This window comes from Culex quinquefasciatus, chromosome 1, assembly GCF_015732765.1.
Source record: "Culex quinquefasciatus strain JHB chromosome 1, VPISU_Cqui_1.0_pri_paternal, whole genome shotgun sequence".
In the NCBI taxonomy this organism is placed as follows: domain Eukaryota; kingdom Metazoa; phylum Arthropoda; class Insecta; order Diptera; family Culicidae; genus Culex; species Culex quinquefasciatus.
In genome coordinates this window covers 111,457,692-111,469,787 of record NC_051861.1, presented here as the reverse complement: position 1 = coordinate 111,469,787, position 12,096 = coordinate 111,457,692, and the positions used below count along the sequence as shown (strand labels likewise).

Genomic DNA, 12,096 nt, shown 5'->3' with positions numbered 1-12,096 from the left:
GCGACGTCGTACGATTGCACGGACGACAAACGACGGACGTCTGACGGACTTTTCAGTCAGGGTACGAGCCAAAGCGGTCAATTTCTCACTCACCCCTTTTGTTTCCCTTTTATTTCCCCTTTCCAGAAAACAGCGACGAAGTGGAAGAAGACACGCTCAACGCCGCCACCGGAAATAAAAGTCTAGCTTCCAAAATGACAAAAACAACCACCTCCTACTGTTTCCTACGACATCACCAACAACAACAGCAACAATCGCAGCAAGCCAAGCCACCGCACAGCCGGAACAACTCGCTCCGGGTTCACCGATCGACGGCGGGGGCTCCCGTTTCCCCTTCCGCCTCGTTCGCACCAGTGTTCGGTCAAGCCAAGAGTCCGCACGGCGGTTCCTGCTCCTCGTTTGCCGGTTCCGGTTCCACCCAGCAGCTGCCAACCAGCTGTCCCACCGGAACCTGTCTGCCGCTAGGTGGCAGCAGCTGCTGCTGCTCCAAGGTCTGTTGTTTAGGTGACGCCATCTTGAATGTAGTTTAGACAAATCGATTGTTTTCTTTTTTTTCGGCAGGATTTCCTTAAACACCAAAAGTCACCCGTGTTCAACCGGCGCCGGTCGTCGTCGATCAGCGTCGCGCGGCCGACGCCGGATCTGTACCGATTTCTGAAGGCGGAAGTGCCACCGGCCATGCAGCAACCGCTGGCGTCACCCGGTGCGAGGTTAGTGACGTTTATGAGACTTCTTTTTAAATAATTCTAAATTTTAAAATTCTAAAATTCTACAATTCTAAAATTTATTCAAAAATTCTAAACAAAATTGTCAAAATTGTCAAAATTGTCAAAATTGTCAAAATTGTCAAAATTGTCAAAATTGTCAAAATTGTCAAAATTGTCAAAATTGTCAAAATTGTCAAAATAGTCAAAATGTCAAGATTGTCAAGTTTGTCAAATTGTCACAATTGTCAAAATTGTCACAATTGTCAAAATTGTCACAATTGTCAATTGTTATGTATGATTTGTTCAATTATTTAAAAAAGTTAAAATAGTTTTAATATTCGATACAACTTTAATGATTTATGTGTAATATTTTTAATATTTTCAATATTTTTAACATTTTTAATATTTTTAATATTTTTAATATTTTTAATGTTTTTAATATTTTTAATATTTTTAATATTTTTAATATTTTCAATATTTTCAATATTTTTAATATTTTTAATATTTTTAATATTTTTAATATTTTTAATATTTTTAATATTTTTATTATTTGTAATATTTTTAATATTTTTAATATTTTTAATATTTTTAATATTTTTAATATTTTTAATACTTTTAATATTTTTAATATTTTTAATATTTTTAATATTTTTAATACTTTTAATATTTTTAATATTTATAATATTTCTAATATTTTTAATTTTTTAATATTTTGAATTTTTTCAAAATTTTTATTTTTTAATATTTTTAATATTTTTAATACTGCTAATATTATTAAATTTTTTATTTTTTAAAATATTTTTAATATTTAAATAATTTAATTTTTTTAATAGTTTTGATTAATTTTGATAAGTGTTTTTAATAACATATTTTTTTTGCAACATTGATTATTTTAATATTTTTTTTTGATTTGAGTAATTCTTTTAATTTTTGCCGGGAACCGTGGTGTAGGGGTAAGTGTGATTGCCTCTCACCCAGTCGGCCTGGGTTCGATCCCAGACGGTCCCGTTGGCATTTTTTGAGACAAGATTTGTTTGATTACGCCTTCCTTCGGACGGGAAGTAAATTTTTTTTACAAAATTGCAAAATATAAAATATATGGCAAAAATTACAAAATTGACAAAATTAAATCTACATCGCCTACCAAATGTCGAGAGGCCAAATACCTTCGTCAAGCTGGCCTGGAAAACTCAAATGTTACAATAACAAATCGCTCAAATTTGACAGCCAACAGATCAACAAAAGAGAGCGAAAATCCACCGCAACAATAATCATTATTCGATTATGACGTTGACGAGTTTCGATTTCGCTGACGACATCTCCGGGTTTCTCCCCGGCGAGAGTTCACGATGTTGAGGTTTGCCAAAAATGGATTTCAATCACCGGTTCGCCCGGTTGGCCTAATTTTGTAAAACCACTTCGTTAGTTTGTGATTGGTCGCGGTTTGCGGCGGATGGGCAATTTTTTTTTGTTGAAGTTTGGAAAAAAAAAGTTCACCGAAAGTGAGGTTAGTTTGGGGTGACAGAATCGACAAATTTGACAGAGTTGACAGAGTTTTCAATATTCCGGTCACCATGGTACCTGCAGCCATGGCCTGCTTCGTCCGTCGCCATAACTTTTAAAAGGGTGCTCACACAAAAAGCATGGAAATCTTCGCAAAGTGCATATCTCTTTATTCTATCCCAACGGCACAAAAAAAAACACTCTCTGCCGCGCAAAACTGTGCAGATTACGGAAGTTTTCCTCGACGTTGGACCACGGGTTATGAAGATGCACCAACGACGGGAAAGATCAACACTCCATCGTCATCCTTGCAGTGTCTTCCCATGGCCTCTAGCTGGAGACGTGCCCCGGGTTCCGTTATGCAAAAATATGACAGCAAGCGTAAAATCCAGCAGGTCATGAATTTTAAAACGTGCAATCTATCAGCCAACGCCACCCCTGCCACCTCCTTCCTTCCCTCACCTTGGAGCACTCTAATCGCAGTCCACCGTTAACTTTGACGGCTGCAGAAAAACGACGTCCGCCATCTTTCTTTTTTCGCTCTCCACTCACTTTTTGACATTCAGCGCAGAGAAAGGATGCAAAAAAAATGATCCAAACTGGATTTTCCGCCACATTAACCGTTTGGAATACCGGAGTAAACGGATTAGACCGGAGAAGAGCGCCCCCCTTTTCCTCTTGTGGGAGCAGAATCGACAACTCGATAAGGCTGACAGTGCTGCCAGCAGCATGGGACGTTTGCTGAAGGCGAAACGAGTTAATCCCAAATAATCCCCGAGGTTGCATTTTATGGCGGAAAGAAGAGCTATTGAAAGAAGTAGGCGATGCGAGTGGTTGTTTGACAGTTCGTTTTCAACGTCTTCCTCATTGAAATATTATACAGCTTTTATTTGTGTAATCTCAATGCATTTAGATTCAATTTATCTAATCAAATCAGAAGATACTCTTGACGGATCATTCTTTGCAGTTACAGCAATTTAAACAAAAAAAAAATAAAAAAAGATTAGCATATTTTGTTTTTCGACCTTTTAAAATGTTACTCCCAAAACTGCGCCATTAAACATTTGGTAACGGCTTCAACAAGCTACGTCATCATCAGGTCCGTGATTTCAAAGAACTTGAAATTTTGTATGGATCTCAGAACCTTTGCAAGAGTTAATATGAAATCTTACGTTGTTTTGCTCGCATTGTCAGTACTGAAAATATTTCAATTTTAAAACTACCCTCCAAATCGACTCGAGGCTCGAATCAAAATTCTCAGTGGGCTTGTGAACATTTTGAAAAAAAAACACGATATTAATCTAACGTCTAAAAACTTGTAGTAAAGCATATTTTAAAAATTCAGGCATTTTAATTTTTATTTACGATATTTTGTATTTTTTTTTTTTTAGTTTAGGCCAAAACTCAAATTTCTAGGACATTACACCGTAAAATTTAAATAAATTATAAAATTTGAGTATAAAAAGAATGTATGACATAAGGTCGAATGGACAAAAGGTAGAATGCCAAAAGGTCGAATGGACAAAAGGTCGAATGGACAAAAGGTAGAATGGACAAATGGTCGAATGGACCAAAGGTCGAATGCCAAAAGGTCGAATGCCAAAAGGTCGAATGGACAAAAAGTCGAATTTCAGAAAAACAATTACAAAACAATACTTTCGATGTGAGCCTAAATACACAATTAATGAAAAGCAGCTATGGAAAGGTGATTTGAACGTTTTTCTTTAATTTTACTTCTACATTCTTAAAAATTTAGAGGTATTTTGGATAAAAACTTGCCCCCGGAATATTGAATACTTTTTGAAAGGCCAGGGGGAGGATTTTCTTTGAACAAATTAAAGACAGATTGAAAAGTGATTGCAAACTTGCAACAATATTTAAGAACAAGATTTTTGCATTTTTCGAAACTATTTAAATGTAAAAAAATGTAAAATTCTATAAAATATTCCATTGGTTTTTAAAAATAAAATGAAAACTTACAAAAAATTTTAGAAAATTCTGTTTATCATTACGGCAGTCAAGAATAGATTTTTTTAAATAAAATAAAAACTTAAAAAATATTTTATAATTCGAGCTTTTTTGAAGACAGTCAGGAATAGGTTGTTGAATTAAAAAAAACCAAAGAAGTCAACTTTTTTTAAAAGAATTGCTCATGTTTGAAAAAATGGAAAAAACTCACAAAAATATTATGAAAGTCAAGAAAATGTTGTTTTTAAAATAAAAATAAACATACAATATTTTAGAAGTCGAACTTTTTTTTGGAAGAACAGCTCACGATTAAAAGAATAGAAAAACTCACAAAAATATTTTGACAATCAAAGACTGGTTGTTTTCAAAAATAAAAATAAACTTCCATAATATTTAAGAAATCGAACTTTTGTTTTAAAAGAACTGTTCATGTTTGAAAGAATGAAAAAACTCACAAAAATATTACGACAAACAAGAAAAAGTTGCTTTTAAAAAAATTAAAACTTGAAAAATATGTTAGAAGTCGAACTTTTTTTGGAAGAACTGCTCATGTTTGAAAGAATGGAAATCTTCTCGAAAAATGGTTTGGAAGTTATTCTGTTTATTTAAGAAAATAATCATCATTACTTAAAGAATATATAAACCCACAGAAAAAATACAGATTTATTTATAAACAAGATTCAAGATTTTTTTACAATCAAAATTATTTGATTCATTTTTTCACATTCGACCTTTTGTCCATTCGACCTTTTGTCCACTTTCGACCTTTTTTCATTCGACCTTTTGTCCGTTCGACCTTATGTCCCTTTGTCGCACATCCAACTTTCGAATGAATTTTCTGATCAAATTGGTGTCTTCGGCAATGTAGTAGGTATTGTTGAGAACTATTAAAAAAAAACTTGTTTTTTAGATTTTTTGAATTGTTTCAGGGTTTTTTTTTTCTTTTTGAAAACATTATTTTGAAAAAAGTTTAATCAGACAAGACATTTCAAAAGGGCCAAACATTCAAAATAAAACCATTTTGAAATGTTAGTTTTGACTTAAAAAAAGGTTTTTTTTTTGTTTTCGAAAAGATCGGAAAATTTCACGAATGCTCATTTTTTCAAATTGAAAATCGGAACATTAGTTGCTAAGATATTGACAAATAATACGCCATTTTTTAGAGTTTTACTGTTTTCAAAAATCATGTATTTTATGATAAAGCTGTTTTATTTTAATTATTTTTTTGTGATTTTACTTCTGTCACTAAAACTTGATTTGCAAAAAAAAAAACTATTTTTTTATTTTCTGATATGTTTTAGGGGACACCAAATGCCAACTTTTCGAAAATTGAAAACAATATTTTCATTTTTTTTAAATCAGGATTAATATTTCAAAAGGGCGTAATATTGAATGTTTGGCCCTTTTGAAATGTTATCCTGATTTAAAAAAAAATTAAAATATTGTTTTTAAAAAAATCGGAAAATTTCACGAATGTTTCATATTTTGACATTGAAAATCGGAGCATTAGTTGGTAAGATATCAACATTAGAAAATGGTGGGTTGTTTGGGTGCGACCTCAAAAACATCAATTTTCCTGTTTTTTAAACCTTTGCATGGCAATATCTCAGCAACTGAGGGTCGTATCAACAAAGTTTCAACACACAGCTTTTCATTTTTTTTAAGTTGGGCAAATATGGGCACTAATTTTAAAAAATAAATGACTGCGAGTATTTTCAAAAAAAGTTACCTAAAAAAGGCTATAACTTGAAAACGGTGCATTTTATCAAAATTTCACTGAAGTACTTTTTGATTGCAAATTCGATTTTACATCGAAAAATGAAGATGAAAAATTTTTGCGACCAATATTTAGATTTTTTGAAACAATAGTTTTGATTCAAAAATTATAACTCGGTCAAAGATTTTTTGCTCGTTCTGGAAATTTATGAAAAGTTGGCATTTGATGTCCTCTAAAACATATAAAAAAAAAAATAAATAAAAGTGTTTTTTTTTTTGCAAATCAAATTTAAGTGAGAAAAAGTTAAATAAAAAAAAAACCCAAAAAAAAATTTTCCGTGTTACCGTGTATTTTTTTTATCTCGCCGAACGATTAAATTATAGTTGGTTTCTACGCCCACTCAGCGCGTTCCGTTTGAATTCCGTTTAGAATTCCGCTTGAGCGAAAAAAGTTCGATTCGAATTCTAAACAGTGTTCGTTTTAGATTCTAAACCGCATTCCGTTTCAAACGCAACAACCGGTTCCGTTTGAGTTTTCACCGCAAATCGGTTCAAGCGGAATTCAAACGGAATCGAAACGGACTGGACGTGTTGGCTTTGACAGTTGCTTCTTCTTCTTGTTTTTTCTTGCTGGTTTTCTTTTTTGTTTTTGTTGAATCCATTTGAAATTGGAATTCAAGCATAGAAATAGATTAAACATTTTAATGATTTTACTTTTTTATTTACCCTTTAACTAATCGTTCATTAAAACGCATCCCAACCCCGAGCCCGCTTTATTTATTTTTTGTTTAGCAGAGTTAACATATCGCACAGATTTTTTTGTTCCTATCGAGGCGGTTCACAACGACGTCATTCTTGGCGCATTGGTTGACACTTTAGATCTCTGGCCATCGCCATCGTCGAGCAGCTCCAGTAGGTTGGTCAGATCAAAGCGGGAAGTCTTCAGAACCTCGACCTTGGTGTGCGGCGGGTACGCTTCTTGGCAAGCATCTTAGGTGTCCTCTCCAAAAAAACGCATGGGCGGAGTGTTCACGATCGGGAGCGTGCCCTTGTCGCTGATCTCGACGACATATTTGGAAAGGGTTCGGTGCATCGTCCTCGAAAAGCGCCGTGTATTGGTTCACCGGCTCGCTAGTATCTTGTCCGTTGTAGAGTGAAATCGGTGGCTGGTCTCGCCGATGGCAGCTGGCACGGACGTTCCTCTACCTTATCGGCGTTCTTGCGCTCGGCGATGGCAGCTTCGATGCAGGACGCTTTCTGCTTCTCCAAGAGCTCAATCAGTGGGGTCCCCTCTAAGCGCTTGGCATCCAGAAAATGGCTGAAGCCGCCTCTGATTGGCTGTTGCTATCTTGCGCCCTTGTTGGCCGGAACTGCTGCTGCTGCTGAGTTTGGCCGGGGAAGCTGCATCTGAAAGGAGGAGGGAATAAAATGTGTAATGTTGATTATTGCACCAAGTCCTAAGTCCACTCCGTTTCGAATTAATTGAAGAAAATATCCAACTCACCTTGGGAGGAGGAGGATACGCCATTTTCCATCACGTCACGAAAGCTCCCACAACGACTTTTGCGAAAAGTCCAAGATCAAACATGTTTGACGTTTCTTAGAAAGCCGCCTCACAAATACACTCAAAGAAAAACCGCTTCGGCGAATCGCGGCGAAATGTCACCGAGGTTCCGTCTTACACCAGCAGGTGTCGCCCTTGTGCAAAAATGGTCAAACGGAATTGAAACGGAGTCCAACCGGAGATTCCGTTTAGAAAATTTCGAAACAATTTTCGAAGCGGAATTCGAAGCGGAATGAACCCGTCAAGTGGAGAACGGTTTGATTGGGCGTTAGCTTCAGTATTGTTTGCTTTGAAAGCACTCTACATATCAATGTAGGTATAATGTGCAAGGTGACTAACTGTCAAAAACTTGTAACAGTCAGTTTGACAACTAATTTTGACGACGCTATGAGTTGAAGTTCGAACAAATGGCTCACAAACCACATTCTTCTCGGAACGAGTTCTACTAACGAATAGAATCAACTTTTGTGGTAGAATCTCATTAACAATTTGACTCTTTTCTGATAGCAAAGCATCAGAGAATACTTTGCTAACAACCTGGCCATGGTCTTGGCAAGCAGGAGGTCGGGGTCGGGGGGACCACCGAGATTCAACTCGACGACAAAGTGGTTTTCGCAATTTCCAGCAAGCATTCAATTTAAAATTTCTTTTTCCCTTCTTCTCTGTCTCTCTTGCAGGTGTCAACACGCTCAAAACAAAAGCACTAACCTAGAAACGCCCTTTTTGTTTTGCTCTGTCCGCCCCAGATTTCCGCCGCTCACTGCCAGCTCCAAGGGCAGCGCCCTGGCCTCCTCGACGTCGACCATGTCCACGCTGGTGGAAAGTGTCAGCGGGGTCAGTTCGGCCACGGCCCCTCCGGACAACCTGGGTCCACCCAAGGAACACCCTTACCTAACCTCGTCCCCGTCAAACTCTCGCCTCAAGCAGCAGCAAGATGGCGGAGATCGGCCCGCTTCGGCGGTTCCACCGGCCGGAACAAAGTCGTCGAGCCGCTTCCAGAGCAACAACGAGGAAAACGACGGAAATTTCAGCAATCTGCACCAGCAGCAGCAGCAACATCCGGTTCGGCACCATCCGCCGGCCCATCGGACGGTTAGCATTAGCACGACGGCCATTGTTTGCGGCGGGGGAGGGGGGTACGACCGGACCGCGGTCACGACCGGCGGAGGTTCGGCCGAGGCCCGCCAGCGGATGCGAACGTCCAGCATGCCGGTGGAGAACAACAGAAAGGTCAGTTTGGTGAGGGCGCGAAGTAGGCGAAGAGGTTTTTGAAGGGGGCGCATGGTGGCCTACTGAGATTGCTGGAGGGCGCTGAAGGACCGTGCGACTCCACGGAAAAAAATTTTGGAGGTTTTTTTTCCAAAAATAATAACAAAAAAGCATGCATAAGTAATTGACAGCGAGTAACTAAGATCGATTCAAATTTAAATAATTTGATGATTAAATGAAATTAAAAAAAAGGTTTTTGTCCCTCCCTTCATTATTTCCCTAAAAATTTGGGGACAAACACTTGAAATAATATTTGCAACGACCTGTGTCATTTTAATCACTTTGACACTTTTGATAACTCTAATAGTTTCAATAATTTTATAATGGCTATAACTTGAAAACTTTATCAAAATTTCACTAAAGTACTTGTTGATTTCAAATTCGATTTTACGTCGAAAATTTAAAAATGAAGTTGGAAATTTTTGCACCGTTATTTCGATTTTTTGAAAAAATCAGTATCGATTCGAAAAATTATAACTCGGTCAAAGATTTTTTGCCCGTTCTGGAAATTTCTAAAAAGTTGTCCCCTAAAACATTTCAGAAATAAAAAAAAATTGCTGTTTTTTGCAGTGACAACAAGTGAAATTAAAAATCACCAAAACAAATTTAACGTGTATTTTTTTTTCAGTGTAGTCCTTATCCATACCTACAACTTTGCCGAAGACACCAAATCGATAAAAAAAATCCTTCAAAAGATACAGATTTTTGAATTTTCATACATCATTTTTGTATGGGCAGCTGTCAAATTTGTATGGAAAATTATATGGGCAAACTAATTATGCAAATTGGCTTCTTTAAGCATACCGTTTAAGTCGGATAAAAAAATACAAAAATTAAAATTGCAAAAAAAGACCGATTTCGAAATCGAAAATCGAAAATTTTCAAAAAATCTTAAGATTTTTTAATAAACCCAAACATGCTAAAATGATTTTAAACGCAGGAGAATGTATTTTCATTTGATTTAAGCTGGTTGCACTTCAATTTTCATTGAAATTTTGAAGTTTATTGTAAAAATATTTTTTTTGCCCCCTGATTTTTCGGGCCAATTTTGAAGGGGGTGACAAAAACTTTTAATAATATTTGTACCAGCCTTAGCGAAAAAAAAACTTTAGCGATAGGCAATCAAACGTCAAAATTACCCCCCACTAGAGGGCGCTCAATCTTGGGGTGATGTTTTCATTATAACCTACAGCGAGTAAATTGATTTGAAATTTGAAATTGTTTTATTTCATCATAAAATCGACATTAATAGCAAATTATACCATTTTCAGGTAAGAAATAAATAGCTTAATTGATATAAACGAAAATATTTTTGTGATGGCCGATTTAACCTGTTCATTATCTGATTCAAAATAAGGGAATATTTTAATCAACCAAAACCTAACTAATCAATTGAGAATGTAGATTATTCAAGTGGACAAATATTTTTTAAAGTCACTTCTACCATAAAAGCAAAGATCTGCTTGAAAAATGATAATTGGATTGATTTTCAAAATTAGCAATCTAACCTCATTCTCGCGTTTTCAATCCGGATCTCAGAATTTTCAATGAAAAAGGCAACTTAGCAAAAACATCAAAAAGTCAATCGATAGAACTTTTTATTTCTTACCTCCTGTTAACTTTATTTTATTCCAAAAGATCAATTTTCTTTTAAAAAACCTTAAAATAGTTTTCACTCCCCTTTGCACTTATCGCGCAAAAACGTAAACGTAACCTTGCACCAAAGTTCTCCTACTCGAATGTAGGTGGCGAATAGAGTTTTTAGCTTTGGTTTTGGGGGCCTATAGAGTTATCTACGCGCGCATGTATTGCGTGTACGTACACGAAAAAGATTGAGGTTAAATTTTGTACCAGCCAGCAAAACAAATGGCGTGCTAGTGTGCGTGAGAGCGGGCTTAGATAACTCTATAGTAGACATCGAAAATTTTCAAAAATTCAAAAGATTTTTAAATCAACCCAAACATGCTAAAAATGATTCTAAACGCAGGGGAATTAATTTTAAATTGATTTTAACTAATTGCACTTAAATTTTCATAAAAATATTGAAGTTTTTTGAAAAAATAAAAAAAACTTTAAATAAAATTTGTACCAGCCTTATTTTCAAGTAAAAATATTGTTTTTACACAATTTATTTTAAAACAAGTCCGAACATGCTAAATTTGATCATCATTGTAACAAAATGCATTTCAAACTATTTACGATAAATTAGCCTTGTATTTCCATAAAAAATCCAAATTTTCTAAAAAATTAATGTTTGCCTCCGGATCAGAAATTGTTTGAAAAATATTTCTTACGGCTTAAGCCCGATACAAATTTTATTTTATGGATAATGCGTGTGTTTTTTTTTTTTTTTTTTTTTGGGGAAAATCGTTAAAAATCGCAATTATACGGGTCTTTTCATTTTGGCAGGAACTCCCATGAACAATTCTCTACGAAATCGGTCTTTTTTCTTAAATTTTAATTTTTGTATTTTTTAATCCGACTGAAACTTTTTTGGTGCCTTCGGTATGCCCAAAGAAGCCATTTTGCATCATTAGTTTGTCCATATAATTTTCCATACAAATTTGGCAGCTGTCCATACAAAAATGATGTATGAAAATTCAAAAATCTGTATCTTTTGAAGGAATTTTTCGATCGATTTGGTGTCTTCGGCAAAGTTGTAGGTATGGATACGGACTACAATGCAAACAAATGATACACGGTAAAAAACGTGATTTTTTTATTTAACTTTTTATCAGTAAAACTCTAAAACTTTTATTTTTTGATATGTTTTAAAGGTCATAAAATGCCAACTTTACTGAAATTTCCAGGTTGTGCAAAAAATCATTGAGCAATCAAAAAGTACTTAAGTGAAATTTTGATAAAGTGCACCGTTTTCAAGTTAAATCCATATTTAGGTTAGAGATCCTAAATAGGGAGACTGGTCGAAGTGAATTTGACGTACCCAAACAGACACGAGTTTGACGTATCCAAACGAGCATTTGCCTTTACGCCCAGCAAAACTTATCAGTGTTGCCAAGCTCAAAACATACGTTGCCAGATCGATTTAGCCAGCTTAGACCAGTCTCCCTATTTAGGGTCTCTAATTTAGGTGCCTTTTTTGAAAATAGTCGCAGTTTTTCATTTTTTAAATTACTGCACATGTTTGCCCACTTTTGAAAAAAATATTTTTGAAAAGCGGCGAAAATTCTCTATATTTTGCTTCTTCGGACTTTGTCGATACGACCTTTAGTTGCTGAGATATTGCAATGCTTAAACCTTTGCATTGCAATATCTCAGCAACTTGAAAAGGAATGCCATGGAAAATTGATGTTTTCTAAGTCTCACCCAAACAGCCCACCATTTTTCAATGTCGATATCTCAGCAACT

The 12,096-nt window shown here is 35.5% G+C and overlaps 1 protein-coding gene across 14 annotated transcripts in view; it reads left to right on the top strand.

Moving 5' to 3' along the window:
- LOC6051312 overlaps window positions 1-12,096 on the top strand; it is a 171,506-nt gene that overhangs the window by 149,442 nt on the left and 9,968 nt on the right. For 13 of the 14 annotated variants that reach the window (XM_038257385.1, XM_038257118.1, XM_038257601.1 and 10 more), the window contains 3 exons: window positions 127-491; window positions 562-710; window positions 8,136-8,688. In XM_038257385.1, the coding sequence (XP_038113313.1) occupies window positions 127-491; window positions 562-710; window positions 8,136-8,688 (1,067 nt within the window). The remainder of the gene's footprint in view (window positions 1-126; window positions 492-561; window positions 711-8,135; window positions 8,689-12,096) is intronic. The other variant, XM_038257790.1, reaches the window with a different exon arrangement.